This window comes from Canis lupus, chromosome 15, assembly GCF_011100685.1.
Source record: "Canis lupus familiaris isolate Mischka breed German Shepherd chromosome 15, alternate assembly UU_Cfam_GSD_1.0, whole genome shotgun sequence".
In the NCBI taxonomy this organism is placed as follows: Eukaryota; Metazoa; Chordata; class Mammalia; order Carnivora; family Canidae; genus Canis; species Canis lupus.
The window spans coordinates 20007352-20023352 of NC_049236.1; the positions used below are offsets into that span (position 1 = coordinate 20007352).

Below are 16001 nucleotides of genomic sequence, written 5' to 3' on the forward strand. Positions count from 1 at the left end.
AGGAAGCTGGCTTCACGAACCCCAGGGAGGACACTGCATGCTATTGTTTTACCCTCGTCCTCTGTAAGACTAGTTTCCAGGACCCTGTGCCTTGTTTGGGTGTATCCTAAGCCTCTATTCAAGTGGGTCACATTCCCCTTCTTGTTTCATTGGCACCAATGCCAAATACTGTATTCTACTTCTGGACTCCTCAATCGAGGCACCATACTTCCTCTTCCTAGAGGCTGAGAGGGCAATCTGGGGAGGGCAGAGAGATCTAGTAAGAGTTGAACAGAAACTGTTCCACGTCACAGAGTTACCCAGGCTAGGTCCCGAGCTGGGCATGTTGCTAACATTATCCCCAACTTTGCTACGTTTCTGCAAGGGTAGGTGCTATGATCCTTACATTATAGACAGGAAAAGGTTAATTAACTTTTTAAAACTCTCATGGCCTATAAATTGGAGAGCTGGGCTTCAAACCCAGCCCCATCCGACCCAAAGCCCAGCCCATGGTCTTTCTATCACAACCCACTGCTTCCTCATTATCTCAGTTTCCAGTAACTAAAATATTTTTAGTCATCAGTTTGAGTAATTCAGATTGACAATCATCTACTGGGGCACATTTCTCAGGGCTAGGGGAAGAAAGAGAACCAAAAAAAAAAAAAAATTAAAAATATAATGTAGGGATCCCTGGGTGGCACAGCGGTTTAGCGCCTGCCTTTGGCCCAGGGCGCGATCCTGGAGACCCGGGATCGAATCCCACGTCGGGCTCCCGGTACATGGAGCCTGCTTCTCCCTCTGCCTGTGTCTCTGCCTCTCTCTCTCTCTCTCGCTCTGGGACTACCATAAATAAATAAAAAATAAATAAAAAAAATACATCTTTAAAAAAATATAATGTATCATAAGGCCTGTTTAGTTGATTTTTTCTATCTGTATGTACAACCTCATTTTTTAAGGGGACATCGCAGACCTTCAAATCACTGTGATTTCTGCTAATTAGACTGTCAACAATAGGTTTACCCTTAGACGAACTGCAATGTCCACTAGGGGTCTCTATTCTGAGGCAGCAGTCTACTTATTTACCGCCCAAACACCACTGCACATTACACACACCCAAGCCGTGTGAACACATGCACTCCTCCTCTTTGTTATAAGGTTTAGCTGTTTGAGCTATGTCCAGATGTGCTTCTCCTAGTTTGGCAGGTGCGCTGTGAATATCACAGTCTATTGCTTCAAATCTAATGCTCTTGCTCTCAAATCCTGTTTGATTAACAGAAATAACGCCAGGTCTGAACTCTCAGAAGCATTATTAAGGACAAACAGCAAGATACTTTTAATTTTTATCTTGTCTGTAATAATATGAAATTAAAATTATATATTAATTTTTAATGTGAGTCTTTTATACAAGTATTTTGTAAGGTTAGAAAAAAAAATTTTTGTTTGACCCTCAGGCCTAGAAGACTCCCTGGAATCCTATACATAAGGATGAGAAATTCAATGACAGAAGGAAGCTCGAAAAAAAAAAAAATAAAAAAAAAATAAAAAATAAAAAAATAAAAAAAATAAAAATAAAAAAAAAAAAGAAGGAAGCTCGACTTGCTCCTCTGTCCTTACTGTTTGGAGTCCGCTCTTTACTTAATGAGAAGCCATCTGAGGACTTTGGCTTGCCCGAGGAAACCAGTTTCCCACTGTGACTACGCACAGGCCTCTAGGTAATCTGATGATACATACCAAGACTGACAGCAACTTCATCTAGAGAGATGGTGGTTTTCTCGCTTGACAAGGGATAACTTGGATAGCGAGCTAGAAACTTTTGGCACAGGAGTCCTAGACTTTTCTGTTTTCTGCTTGGCCGTTGTTTTTCAAATTCGTCCACAGAACCGTCTCCAACAACATCAAGCTATAAAAGGCAGACAAAAGGGAGAGATGTCACAGTTAATTCCTAACAGAGAAAGTGCATGAAAAATGGAAGAGAAATGCACAGAGAAGTGAGAATGAGTTATTGGCAAATTGAGGGGGATGTCCCAGTCCATACCATCCTAGATTCTGGATAAAATACAAAATTTCCTACTCCAATTTTCTTTACATTTTACTGATTGTTTTCTTTGGACTGAATTTTTTCTCCTTTGAAACTTGAGGATGAGTCTTTTGGTTAAAAGCTGAAAAAATGATAAACGAAGTTGTTTATGGCTTGTTACACCCTCGCTACTAATGTACTCACTAGGTCAGCATCACCAGGAGCTTGTTAGATACAGAGTCTCAAGCCGCATCCCAGACTTGATGTATCAGAATCTAGATCTTGGGTGATTTCTATTGACATAAATGTCTGAGATCACTGGCGTGCACTGTGTCACCAAAGTGTTTTATTTTTACAACTGGCTAAGGGTTGATGGAACTGAACAAGGGCAGCTAAATCTTACTGCTCCTTATTCTTTATTTTAAGTACACTAAAGTAGTGCCCTTGTCTCATCAACCCACATTTGAAAAAGGCTCAATTCAAGCCTGAGAAAGTAAAAGGCTTTTCAATGAACAAATTCAAGGAGAAAAGTGATATGATGATCTTAATGGCTTCAGAAAAAGCATTTGCTAAATTTAACACCCATTCATGATTCTCAAAAATGCCTAAGAGAACTTCTTTAGTAAAAAGTGTATCCATAAAAACCCAACAGCAAACACATGTCTTAATGGGAAAATCTTGGAAGCGTTCCCTCAAAATCCAGAAAATGATAAGGGTGCCCATTATCACTGTTCCTCTTCTACATCATATTGAAGATCCTAGACGGTGCATGAGGACAAGAAAAAGAAAGTGAGGTAAGGGATTAGAAAAGAATAAGCAAACCTTTCATCCTGCAGAAGACACAACTGTTTACATATAAAACTCATAAGTATCTCAGGCAACTTATGAAAAATAATAAGTGAACTCAGCAAGGTAGCTGTAAAAGCAAAACTACATTTAAAAAACCACCCATGTTGCCATACAGTAGTAACAGAAAATGAAATGAAAAGACATTATTTACAACAGCAATAAGAATGATGAAGTTTTTAGGAACAAATCTAGCAAAAATCTATTTGTGTAAAATATTAAAACTTAGATCTTAGGGAAAAGCACTCAAAACTTAGAGAAATATACTATCTTCATGGATAGGAGGGCTCAGTATCATAAACAGGTTTATTCTTCTCAAGTTAATCTAACATGCAATGCAATCCCAATTAAAATCCAATCTGAAGTATATACAGAAAAACAAAAAGCAGAGAATAGCCCACACACTCTGAAGCAAAATAAGGTGAGTCTTGCTTTACCTGATATCAAGCCTTATTAAAACATGGTATTGATGTAGGGATGCACAGATTGACCAAAGGAACAGAAGACAGCCAAGAAACAGATGACAGAGATAGCACTACCAACTTAGGAGAACAAGAAGGAAGGACTACATAAATAGTTAGGCGGGGACAACTGATTACAAGCAACGTCAAAAAAGACAAGCACCAAATTGAAATGTAACACAGTGAACACAAAAAGGTTTGTTTTCAAGATTATACAATAAACTCTTACATATCAGCATTGTAAAAAAAAGAACCCAATAATAATCAGCAAAGAATATGAACAGACACTTCACAAAAGAGGGGAAAAAAACATGGTGGCCAGTAAACATGTGGAAAAGGGCTTAGATGCATTAGTAACCAAGGAAAAGCAAACGACTGCCACACAAAAATACACAACTGTATACCCATTAGATTGGCAGAAATTAATAAATTTGACAGCATCAACAGCGTCAGAGGAGATGTGGATCAACAAATGTTCATGTATTATTGGTGGAGGAAAATAGCACTTGGGAAAGCAATTACTTTGTGGATATTTGCATATCCAATGACTTAATAATTTCACTACTAGATGTATATACTCAAGAACAGTAGTTCTCAAAATTCTGGGGCATAGAATCCCTTTATAGTCTTAAAAATTACTGAGGAATGTCTTTAAATTGATTCTTCACTACCTTTTGATAGAATATTTGGTCATATAAAATATACTTATCATGTACATAATATCTTTAGCACCCAAAATCAGATTCAGGACATCTTTTTCTCTTCTCCTGTTCCAATTTCTTCATTTTGGTAATTTTTATAGCACAAAAAATCCCCAAAAGGAGGAAAAATGGAGAAATAACTAACTTTTCTAAACAAATCTTGGAAAAAGTTTGAAGGGAGAGTGAAAATTACTGACCATTAATTTTTTTTAAGTATATATATATATGCTGTTTATTCTATAGCCCTGGTTCCCCAAAGGACAGATAACTTAAAGATGATTTAACTTTAAGGCCTCAAACTAAAGAACTGAACATATATAAAAATAATGAAATTTCCCTCAAAGTCAGAACAAAATTACAAGTTGCAGCAGCATTAAAAAAAAAAAAAATCCAAACTTCTTCACTGAATCAAACTTACTAAATGGTTTGGCTTAAAAATGACCATTTTAAAAATGTGTACTGGGAGTAGTCAAGGCAGTAGCATACAGAAGAGAAAATAGCATTCATTATGAAAAAAATGAGACAGAATTCCATTTCAGCTATAAATAAGATATTAAGTTTTGATATATTTTGATATCTATAAGTAAGCAGGGATTTGTAGATGAAAGATACTGTCTAACCTACCTAAAGGCATTTTACCATTACAGACATTTGACATGCCATTAAACCACCCCAATAGCAAAAAAAGTAAAGCGAGAGAGAGACATTAAGTTTAATATTGCTTTTGGCTCAAGAATAACTGAATAGTGGAGAATTTTATGACATGCATATAATCAAGTAAAAATTTAAAAATTCTGTAAAGCCTGAGGAGTGCAGCCTGTTTACCTGCAGGGAGTCTGTAAAGGCATCATCCTTGTTTTCAATGGGTCTGAACAGTCCCTTTTTCTTCTCCCGGTCTCTTATGTCCGGGCTGGCAGCACTAATGAGCATCTTCAGGTTAGCTGTGGGCGTCCATGGTTCTGTCTGCTGCCTTTGGTCAACAAGCTTAACTGGAGTAATGGGATTTCTTTCTGGAGTGAAGATTTTTTGCTTTGATAAATCAATGGGTTCATTTTTTATTGGAGTCTTCGGGGCCATCCTTGAGCGATCAACAAATATGTTTTCCTATTTAAAAAAAAAAAAAAAAAAGAGAGACCTTTTAGCAAGAAAGAGAAAGGGCAGGTATAGGCTAAGAGCATTTTGTTCCCATGATTCACCGAGACATGAAGATACAAAGAGACCCTATGTTCAGGGCTGAAAAATATCAGGCTAGGACTAATGAAAATAGGATTCTCGGAATCCAAGAGTGGTTCAGTGAGAAAATGATCATCACCTACTGCTTTCATTTTTTTTTTTTTTTTTTTTTTTTTTAAGATTTAATTATTTAGGAGCACCCAGGTGGCTCAGTGGTTGAGCATCTGCCTTTGGCTCAGGTTGTGATCCCGGGGTCCTGCGACTGGGTCCTGCATCAGGCTCTCCACATGGAGCCTGCTTCTCCCTCTGCCTGTGTCTCTGCCTCTGTGTGTGTGTGTGTGTGTGTCTCTCATGAATAAATAAAAGCTTAAAAAAAAACTTTATTTATTTTAGAGAGAGAGAGAGAGCAAGCAAGAGGGAGGGGCGAAGGGAGAGAGAATCTCAAGCAGACTCCCTGCCAAGTGTGGAGCTGATCCCAGGACCCTGAGATCGTGACCTGAAGTGAACTCCAGAGCAGGTGCTTACCTGACTGAGCCACCCAGGCGCCCCTCAGCTACTGCTTTTAAACATACTTCTCATGGCATCTCTGTAAACAAAGTCGTGAGTGTATCTGTCCCTGGTAGATACTTGTAATAGCTGGGGATGATGAGGGCAACTGTGAGTTGAGTCCATATTGCTTCTTTATTTACAAGTTTGCACTAACTAGTGCAGTACAACTATGCTTTTGTAGTTCAGCGTTCAGCAGGGCTAATATAGCAATTAGTAGCAGGATCTACGGAAAAGTATCCAACAAAATGCCACATTTCAAACCAACCAGGAGGGCTATTATTTCCCTAGAGCAGAGCTTCAGAACTGTCCATGGTGAAGGACCAGGGTTTTTTATTTCCAAACTCCCACATACGGATACATGGTTTTACTTCACAGGATTCATTTGCAACTTCCACCCCTTGTGAGTCTCCATTTGAGTTGGTCAAACAATCTACGCCTGTTCAACAGGAAGAGACCACTGATCATAGGCTTTGATGCCATACGGGGCAAGATCAAATCGCTAGAGCTAAGTGCTTGACTCTCAAATTCTGTTCTTACTTTTTTGCAGTTTAGCAATAGTTCGTTGGATTAGCCCAAAGCCCTCAGACCACACTTTGAGTAGACCATCTTAGATAATTAGAAGAAAAGATCAACGATGCATCCATTATGTCCTTTAGTCCACTATCAAGGAGTTAAGTATATGAAAGCTACATTTGGAACTACCAAGTAATGAAAACAAGCTTCTTCCCCCTAAAATAAGGATTTGCCATTTGAAAACAGAAAAGACTCTGCTCTTTCTGTAGCAGAATTCACCTCCAGGCAAGAGTTCATGGTTACTTGGATCAGCAGAAGCTGCCAGCTGGCCACGGTGAGGCTCTGCCCTGGCGTCACTGGAAAGAAAGGAGGTGGGATGGGGGTGATGATTTCCCACCCCAGCAGCAGTAAGCAGCCAGCACTGCCTCTATGCATATCTTTTGACACGTCCCTCCTAGTGTGCATCATCAGTATAAAAGTCATTGGTAAGTAAGAAACAGCTGACAGCAGGTTTCTGAAATCCTGCATCTACAAATGAGCTTGTCCTGGGTGCACACTGGGAGGTCATCATCACAGCTCCAACAAAAGGCACCCAGCAGGCCACTGATCCCCACTGGCACCTACGGAGAGGTGGTATGGGGAAGTAGCTCTGCATGCAGGCTCTGGGCCCAGCTTACCCGCCTCTGCCACCTATCAGCAGCGGGAGCGTGGGCAAGCTGCTTGTCTTCACTGTATCTTAATTCTCTCAACTGGAAATGAAGTTCATAAAAATACCAACGTTGAGGGTAATTAGAGTAATTCCTGGCCTATAGTGAGCTCTCAATAAAACTCAGCTGTTCCCTGCTCCCCTCCCTCCCCTTCTTTATTACTGTTCATTCTGGCACTCAGAGCTAATGTGATGCAGCACGTCACTTGGCCATTTAACTTTCTTCGGTGCGTACCTTGACTCATTAATGAGACCGTGCGGTTCTGGAGGTCAGGGAGCAAGTTCCACACGTCTCATTCCTCACAATTTTTGGCCCAGTGCCTTTCCCCTTACAGATGCTGAAAGGACACCATGCCTTGATAAACCAGTTTTCCAAAAAATATCCCTGTGGCAGAGGGTGTGGTCCCAGCTCTGGAGGTGGACAGACCTACCCTCCTCCTGCACTGCCTCTAGGGTGCCTGCCTCTACTCATAGGAATGAGGAGCTCCTGCTTTTTCCCTACAGAGGAATACTTTAGGTGGATTATTTCCTCCAACACTTCGATATATTTTCACTGCAGTTTAAGTAAAACTTAAAACAGGAGGGCAGTTAGGTTACCTGTGAAGTTGTGATTGACCACACCTCTACATCAAAAGAAAAAAAAATGCCACCCAGATTTGCATTCTGAGATCTCAGATGGGCAGAAAGGCCACTGCACTCAAGTGCACCCTGCTGCACCTGTCTGGCTAACGCAGTCCTGACACCGTGAGTGGAAAGGGAGTCAGAATTTGGAAACGTGGTTTTTATCTCAGCTCTGTGTCTTTTTGATACGGGACCCATTGTGTGTTCTTTCTGGCCCAAGTCTCCCTATCGATAAAAGAAGGGGTCCCAGCTGAAGCGAGGGTTCCAGTGAGGCCGGCCTGCCGTCGGTGGCCACAGGGATGCACGGAGATCTCCTCGGGGATCCAGGACTCCTTCCCCGGCCGCCGAAGGGTGGCCCACAGGGAGCCCTTGCCGGAGGCTCTGGGCTGAGAGGGCGACTCCTCCAGGATCGCAGCCTCCGGGGGGCCTGGCCTGTCGTGATGCCGGCAAAGACAGCAGAGACGGAAAGGCCGGACCCCTGGCCCCCGGCCCGACGCGGGAAGGACTGTGCGGGTCATCCTAGATGGCAGTGGGGTGACGTGCTAGACCCCGGAAGCGGTGCTGCGGATCTGCGGGCTTCCACCGCCCCTCCCACCCCCGGGCGCCCCGGGCACGGCACCGGGCACCACGGCAAGGGCGGCCTGTACCTCGCGGTCAGCATCGCGCCGGGGCCTGGCGTCCAGGCTCTGGGCTCTGCACTCAGGACAGCCCGGCCCGGGTCTCTCACACAGCTTTGATCTCGGCCCCTCAAGGAGCACATCCAGCTGTCAGCCTTGTCCAGGCCCTTGGTGACATTTGGCCAGCTGCTCTTCCAGGTCCATCTGGAGCCCATTCCGCGCGTGCCCACGGCACACTTGCTTCTCTTCGAACCCGCCCTACCCCGTTACCTTGACCGCTATCCGCTGAAACCCCACCGATGGCTCGAGGCTTGCTGCGAAGACCGCATGTTAGGAAGGCCTCCTGCTAGCTATCAGACAACTACTCTCCTTCCCGTCAGAGCACGTTCTAGAATGGGTAATCCACACCAAGGGCTTTCTCCTGCCCATCTCCCAGGGGGTCCTCAACCACCAGGCCATTCTGCTCCACTGCTCTCACCCAGCCCGCTCTCACTTGCCAAATCAATAGCGCGATTCCTCACTTGACCTCACCGCAGTGACTGCTGACCATGTGCTCTACAAACACGCAGCCCTTCGGAAATGGCACACTTTCTCTCTTGGTTCTCTACCCACTTCTCTGACTGCTTCTTCTCAGTCTCCTTCCTTGGTTCCTCTTCTTCCACTCTTAACAGCCTCCGCCCTCCGCTCTTCTCTGTTCACGCTCTCTGTGATAGTTTACCCACGCTCACGTACATGGCTCTGAAACCAAGCTGTACAGGGCACCTGGGTGGCTCAGTCGGTTAAGTGTCTGCCTTCAGCTCCGGGCATGATCCTGGGGTCCTGGGACCGAACCCTGCATCAGGTACCCTGCTCAGTGGGGAGTCTGCCTCTCCCTCTCCCTCTGCCCCTGCTCACTTTTTCGCTTGTGCTCTCTCTCCAATGAATAAATAAAATATCTTTTTTAAAGATTTTATTTATTTATTTATGAGACACACAGAAGAGAGAGAGAGAGGCAGAGACACAGGCAGAGGGAGAAGCAGACTCCATGCAGGGAGCCCGATGCAGGACTCAATCTCGGGACTCTGGGATCATGCCCTGAGCCAAAGGCAGCCACTCAGCCACTGAGCCACCCAGGCATCCCAATAAATTAAAAATATATATTTAAAAAGAATTTAAAAATTAAATAAATAAAATAAATAAATAAATAAAAATTAAATAAAACCAACCTGTATGTTGGCCATTCCCACATTTGTATCTGGCTAGGACCTCTCATGAATTCTAAAACCAGGCAACCAATGCCTCCTGCACATATTTATATATAATCCCACAGATACAAACACATATTTCAAATCAAACATCTTTTTTCTTCATCACTCTTAAAAGTGATGAATGACCTTCAAAGAAAACCAGTGCTCACCAAGTCTGGCCACTGTCTCCAAATGTACTTGCTCATTTCTACTTCTTACTGGTTCCCCTCCTGTCCACTTGCCTAAGTTAGCTTTCATTTCTTCAAGCCCTTGCTTGTTGAGCTGTTATCTCCTTCCCAAAGCACCCCAACAGCTCAATCCTTATTGCTCACCTGTGTGTGCAAACCATCCATTTTCTTCCTTTGGCCTCCCTAAATGAGCCATAAATAACTTAAGAGGAGAGTCTTGTTTATTATCTCATAACCAGGTTCTGTAGATTTGGGTGATTGAAAACTCTTACATGTTTAAAAAAATTCTCAAGTAGCAAGAAGATGCATGCATAATACAGTACTTAGAGTTGTTGACCAACATGCAGAAAGTCAGGAAGAAGAATTCCTTTAAACGCCAGCTGACCCATAAAACGCTGTACCAGGCATCTCTAAGAGGGTTTCAAAGGAGTACTTCAGCACGCTTAGCTTCTGGCCACTGAGTATCTTGAACATCTCTTGAATACCTACACCTCATGCTGTTTCCTCTGCCCTCCATCTCCGACTCGCTCACTCTTGTTTTTTTGTAGGTTGAACATCCTCAGCCATTGAGGCTTAGTCCAGATGTTACCTCTGCCGTGAAGCTTCCCAAATCTCCCCAGGTTCCCTGTGAATTTATTTCGTCCTCCTTCATTTTGCCAAACATTTTGCCCCTGGTCCTATGATGGCACTTACCAATCAGTTGGTTAGTTTTGCAACTGAGACCATGAAAGTCTCCCAGGGAAGTGAGAGAAGGGGCCTACGTGTTTGTCTCTGAGTTGTCAGTACCACCGAGGACAGCGCCAACAGTGTGTATTCCTGGGTGCTTTACAAACACCTGAAGAGGGAGGTGCTATTTATTAGCTCCGATTTACAGAAGGAAAAAACAGGCTTGAGAGAGGTGAGGCAACCTAAACCACTGTATCCCAGCACCTGGAACATCAATATTTACTGAGTGACCGAAAAAAAACATTAGTTCAAGATTATGGAGCTAATAAATGGCAGAGCGGGAAATCAAACCCAGATCTATGTTACTGCAAATCCCATGTTCTCACCATCCCTAAAATCCTCCTTCCTTCACTATATAGAAAAGTAAAAAGGAGACAACCCATGCCCCCCAATATCTGGACAGAAGCACTGTTCTCATCCCTTGCCTTCTCTTTGAGAGGTGAAATAATCCCTGCTCATACATTCCATTTCAGACATTTTAACTGCTTTTCCGATCTCTTTTGAGCAATTTGAGTTTCTCTCTACAAGCATTAAAATGTCAAAGTTCAAGGGGATGTAGCACTCACTGATGCTAACTAGAGTAGAGCGCCCTTGTGGAAGGCACTTAATAAAAAATCACTGACCCAGAAGTAAAGAAGTGAACACTGACTCAGGCTTTATATAAATGTATACACATTCCTTCAAGGCTGTCCCATCCAAGTTATAGAAGAAAACAAAAAGTTTAGCTCTGAAACTCCCAAAGCCAAAACTTTCAATATACATTTCAAAGTCTGGGTATTTCCATCCTCACAGGGCTTATAGGCCATTTTTAGAAAGTCCTCTTGAGAACAGTAATGTTCCGGTATACTCCTTTTCCTAACAAAAAATTTTTGAGTGCTAGGAATAGAAATCTACAAAAAACATACAACAGCACACCTATCCAAAGTTATCAGCTGTTAAGCATACTTCAAAGGTCCACATAACAGGTACTTTGCAACCTGGCAGTTTCACCACTGATGCTAAACCTAAAAATAATACCAGGAACCCAGAGAAGTTTAATGCCCAAGTAAGTTGCTATGCTCCTATTTGTATCCAAAGTTTCTGGATTTATCTACTTGACTTCTGCCTAAAAATGCTTACACATTCACTAACGAGCTTACACATTCACCTTTTCAGTAGGGCACTGGCTGGTGAGTGCAGCTGTGCTGATGCTGATATGGTGACAGTTTGGACATTACTTTGGCCACTTTATTTCATTATGTTTCTTGAAGGCACAGCCACGGTCTTAAAAATCACAAGGGATACAAAAGGGAGGGAAAGGCTTAGTACAAAACCAGCAGGAGCACCGTTGAATATTCAGAGTATGCTAGTGAGCTAAGTCATTTTATCTCCCTATATATCAAAGAAGGGCACAGGTCATAATTTTGGGTGAATGGAACAGCCGCTAGGTGCTGGTTCATCGGTACGAAGAACATTTCAGCCTTTCACAATCCAGCATCTACAGTATAAGGTCTATTTTCTTGGGAACTGAGGCTTCTACCATTCCTGCACAGCATTACCTAATTCCACTCTTGACAACTCTAAGTATTATAAACTTTTGATTGCAGCACATCTTCGATTCATATAAACTGGTTCCAACATTACATCTAACTTAGACTCTTCCCACTGCACAATGAGTGAGAAACTCAACAATAATGGTTTGGATGCCTCCATTTTTTAAAAAAGTACATTTCTGGGCAGCCCGGGTGGCTCAGTGGTTTAGCGCCGCCTTCTGCCCAGGGTGTGATCCTGGAGTCCAGGGATCCAGTCTCACGTCGGGCTCCCTGCATGGAGCCCGCTTCTCCCTCTGCCTGTGTCTCTGCCTCTCTCTGTATGTCTCTCATGAATAAATAAATAAAACCTTTTAAAAAAAATACATTTCTATAATGTTCATCGAAATTATGATGTTTAAAAGGTAAGTACAAATGGCATGCTGGAACACTTCATTGAATTTGACATCGCCATCCTAAATATGTTAGAGCTTTAAGGTTGTTAAGTGCACTTACCTTTTGCGCATTGTCCCCATCTTCGATTGCAAAATCTAGTCTGGACTGCCTGGGGTTGATCAGGTCTTTTAAGGTTAAACAGTTTACCTCCATCTGAAATGCACAATTACATTACAGAGTGATCTTACAATCAGATGTTTTCTCCTCCAAAAAAAAGATACCTCTTTGTTACTTGCTCATGAACATGAACTTCACACCTTCCCAGGAGTAAAGCCGCCCCCCCAAATCTGAAGCACATGAAGGAACACGAACATTTAAAGTGCGCTGGGAAATTACTTAAAAACCTGGGATAAAAAAAAATCGACAAAAATGCGATTTTTTTTTTTTTTTTTTTTTTACGAAAAGCAACAGCACAAAACAAAGTTACCAAGTCGGGAGAGTGTAGGGCAGATCTGTCAGAAAGTACAGGGTCTCCAGGGTCAGTTAATTTTGGCGCAAAGAACTGGGAGGAATTCGGCTCCGAGGGGGTTTTGAATGGGGGCGGGGAGGGAACCTGAGCGGCCGGGAACCCACCGGGCTTCACCGCAGCCCGTTCCCCGCCCCCGAGCAAACCCCAGGATCAAGGGGCGCAACGAGCCCCCCAGATGGCAGGGAAGGCCAGTCCCTTCCAGGGCTCCGCGGGAGGGGGCCTGGAACCCCGACGGTCCGCGCCGCGAGGCCTCGATCCCAGATCCCCGCCAGCAGCCGCACGGGAGGCGGGACGGCCGCCGGGTGGGTCCCGGGGTCCCCGCAAACCCGCGGCCCCCTGCGCCCCCCGGGGTCCCCGCGACCCCGCGGTCCCTGCGCCCCCCGGGGTCCCCGCGACGCCCCCGCCCCCCCCCCCGCGGTCCCTGCGCCCCCCGGGGTCCCCGCGACGCCCCCGCCCCCCCCGCGGTCCCTGCGCCCCTGGGGTTCCCGTGCCTCCGCGATCCCTGCGCCTCCCGCGACCCCTGCGCCCCCCGTGCCCCCCCGGGGTCCCCGCGACCCTGCGCCCGCCCCCCGCGGGCCCCGCGCCTCTCGTGTCCCCCGCGCCCCGCCGCTCACCCCCACTGTGGGAAGGCCTCCTGCCCTCGGGCCTCCGTGCCCCCCGTGCCCCCGCGCCCCGCCGCTCACCCCCACCGTGGGAAGGAGGCCTCCTGCCCCCGGGCCCCCGCGATCCAGGCGGGCGCGGCAGCAGCGCGGCGAGCGGTCAGCGGGCGGGCGGCGGCATCGGGCGGGCGGGGAGGCGCGCAGACCCCGCTCCGAGCGCCCCGAGTGGCGGGGCCCCCGCGGCGTCCGGCCGCGCCGCCGCTCCAGCCCCGGGCCGCGGTCCCCGCGAAAACACCTCCTCTGGCGCCTTGAGCCCGAATTTGAGAACCCGCCAATCGGCGGCGGGCGGCGGGCGGCCCCGGCCAATGGCGAGGCGGCACGGCCCGGCTCCCCGCCCCCCGGGTCTTGGCGCCCCGCGCCGCGCCTCTTGCCCGCCGCCGCCAGGCGCTGCCGCCTCGCCCCCGCCCCCTTCCGGGTACCTGGAAACCTCGGGCCCGGAGCCCGTTCCAGCCGCGGACGCGGGAAGGGGGGAGGGGCGGGGAGCGGGGAGGGGAGAGAGCAGCGGGAGGGGACGGGGAGAGGACGGAGAGCTGGGCGGGAGAGGAGAGGAAGGAGGGGAGGGGAGGGGGAGAGGACGGAGAGCTGGACGGGGAGAGGAGAGGAAGGAGGGGAGGGGAGGGGGAGAGGACGGAGAGCAGGGGGGAGCAGGAGGGAGCAGAGGAGAGGGAGGAGAGGAAGGGAGGGGAGGGGGAGAGCAGGGGAGAGGGGAAGAGAGGAGAGGGAGGAGGGGAGGCGGAGGGAGGAGGAGAGGGAGGGGAGGGGAAGAGCAGGGGAGAGGAGAGGGAGGAGGGGAAGGGGGAGCAGGGGGAGGAGGAGAGAAGGGGGAGCAGGGGGAGGAGGGGGAGGGAGGGACGAGGGGAGGGGGAGAGCAGAGGGGGGAGGAGACGCGGGAGAGGAGGGGAGGGGGGAGGAGGGCGCTTTTGTTATGCATAAAAGGCCCGCCGGCTGCCCCGGCTTGCCGCGCTAGGAGACCGCGGGCACCGCCCGGGAGGGGCGGCCAGATGGAGTTTGGAGAACACGATCCCCCCGCCCCCGGGGCGGTCCCTCCCGTCCCCGGGTATCCCCCCCCCCCGAGTTGCCCCCTCGCCCCCCACCCCGGCGCGCGCCGGCGAAGCGGTCCGGGCCTGTCCGGGCGAACGTCCTCGCCCCGCGCGGGCGACTCCGCGGCTGCCAGGCCAGGCCAGGCCGCTGGAGCAGATGGCGCGCCGGTTAGCCCAGGACCCTGCACTGCAAGCAGCACCAGCTGGTTTTTTCTTTACTTTTTTTCTTTTCCTTTCTTTTCTTTTTTGGTAAATCCTGAGAAGTTTTCTGGTGGTGTTCCTTTGTAAGAACGTCGCCAGTAGTGAAGGGCCAAAAGCCTTCTTACCTAGCCCATCCCGGGAAGCCCGGATCCGCAGCAGCGCCTCCCCCTTTCAGCCTTAGTTTCTTTTTGGGAAGATGAACCCCGACGGAGGCAGCTGCGCGGGGTGTGTGAGCTGTTGCTACCGCAGGTTCAGGTTTACAGGTTGAAAACCTGTGAGGTTGAGAAGACAGGAGGCCCAGGGCCCATCTCCCCTGCACCCACTTGTACCTGCGCCTTATATTTGTATGGTGCTTCTGTTGGGATTAATCAACCGGTAATGACATGTTATGCTTTAACTGGGGTCGTTATTCACATTTCCTTACCTGTTTCCTACTGTCTGTTCCAGGATGCCACATTACCTTCAGTGGCCACGGCTGGGCTGGGATCCTGGTAGGTCATTTTGTAGGATGTCCTGCTATTGGGATTTGAGGCAGCCTTTTTAAAGCATATCTAACAGACACAGTATATGCCCAAATCATATACTTCTCTTTATATATATATCCGTAGCTAATGCTCTGCTCTCCACTCTTCACCTCCCAAATATATATATATATATATATATATATATGTTTTAAATGCACCGTCTGCAGAATTTAGAATGCTCAGTCACGTCCTTCACTTTGTACTCTGTTTAGGTTACTGATAAATGCAGCCTAGAAAAAAAAAAAACACTGTCAGATCCTATTTAAAAGGCCAGCATGGAAATATTATAGAAAAATAACGATAGTAATAAAAATTTGATGTCTTTGGGCAGCCCGGGTGGCTCAGCGGTTGAGCGCTGCCTTCAGCCCAGGGCATGATCCTGGAGACCCGGGTTCGAGTCCCACATCAGGCTCCCTGCATGGAGCCTGCTTCTCCCTCTGCCTGGGTCTCTGCCTCTCTCTCCCTCTTTCTCTCTCTCTCTCTGTGTGTCTCTCATAAATAAATAAAATCTTTAAAAATTTTTTTGATGTCTTTATATTAGAAATATTTTGAACTGAAATCTATCTTGTAGGTACAAGCAGGAGGAGACAAGTATAAAGAATAAAATTGCAATTTATTAAATTTTGCACTTCTATACAAGCAGAAATTTTTTATTACGAATTTTTTTTCCCCAACTGTATTACTTTCCCCTGGCTGCTGTGACAAATCACCACAAACTGATTGATTTAGAATAATACAGATCTATTCTCTCACAGTTCTAGAGGCCAGAAGTCGCAATCAAGGTGCTGGCTGGGCCACATGCCCTCTGGGGCTCTAGAGGA

General features: G+C 46.8%; 1 protein-coding gene across 5 annotated transcripts in view; it reads right to left on the reverse strand.

Annotated features, from left to right (window-relative positions):
* Positions 1-15196, reverse strand: part of E2F7 (E2F transcription factor 7) — a 41977-nt gene extending 26781 nt beyond the window's left edge. For 2 of the 5 annotated variants that reach the window (XM_038558516.1, XM_038558515.1), the window contains exons 1-4: positions 15081-15188; positions 12348-12440; positions 4830-5108; positions 1711-1879 (exon numbers count right to left, since the gene is read on the reverse strand). In XM_038558516.1, coding sequence (XP_038414444.1) covers positions 1711-1879; positions 4830-5108; positions 12348-12440; positions 15081-15113 — 574 coding nt within the window. In that variant the 5' untranslated portion in view covers positions 15114-15188. Of the gene's footprint in view, positions 1-1710; positions 1880-4829; positions 5109-12347; positions 12441-13439; positions 13543-15080 lie in introns of those variants that run through there. The other 3 variants (XM_038558517.1, XM_038558513.1, XM_038558514.1) reach the window with 3 other exon arrangements.
* Positions 15197-16001: the final 805 nt, after the last annotated feature.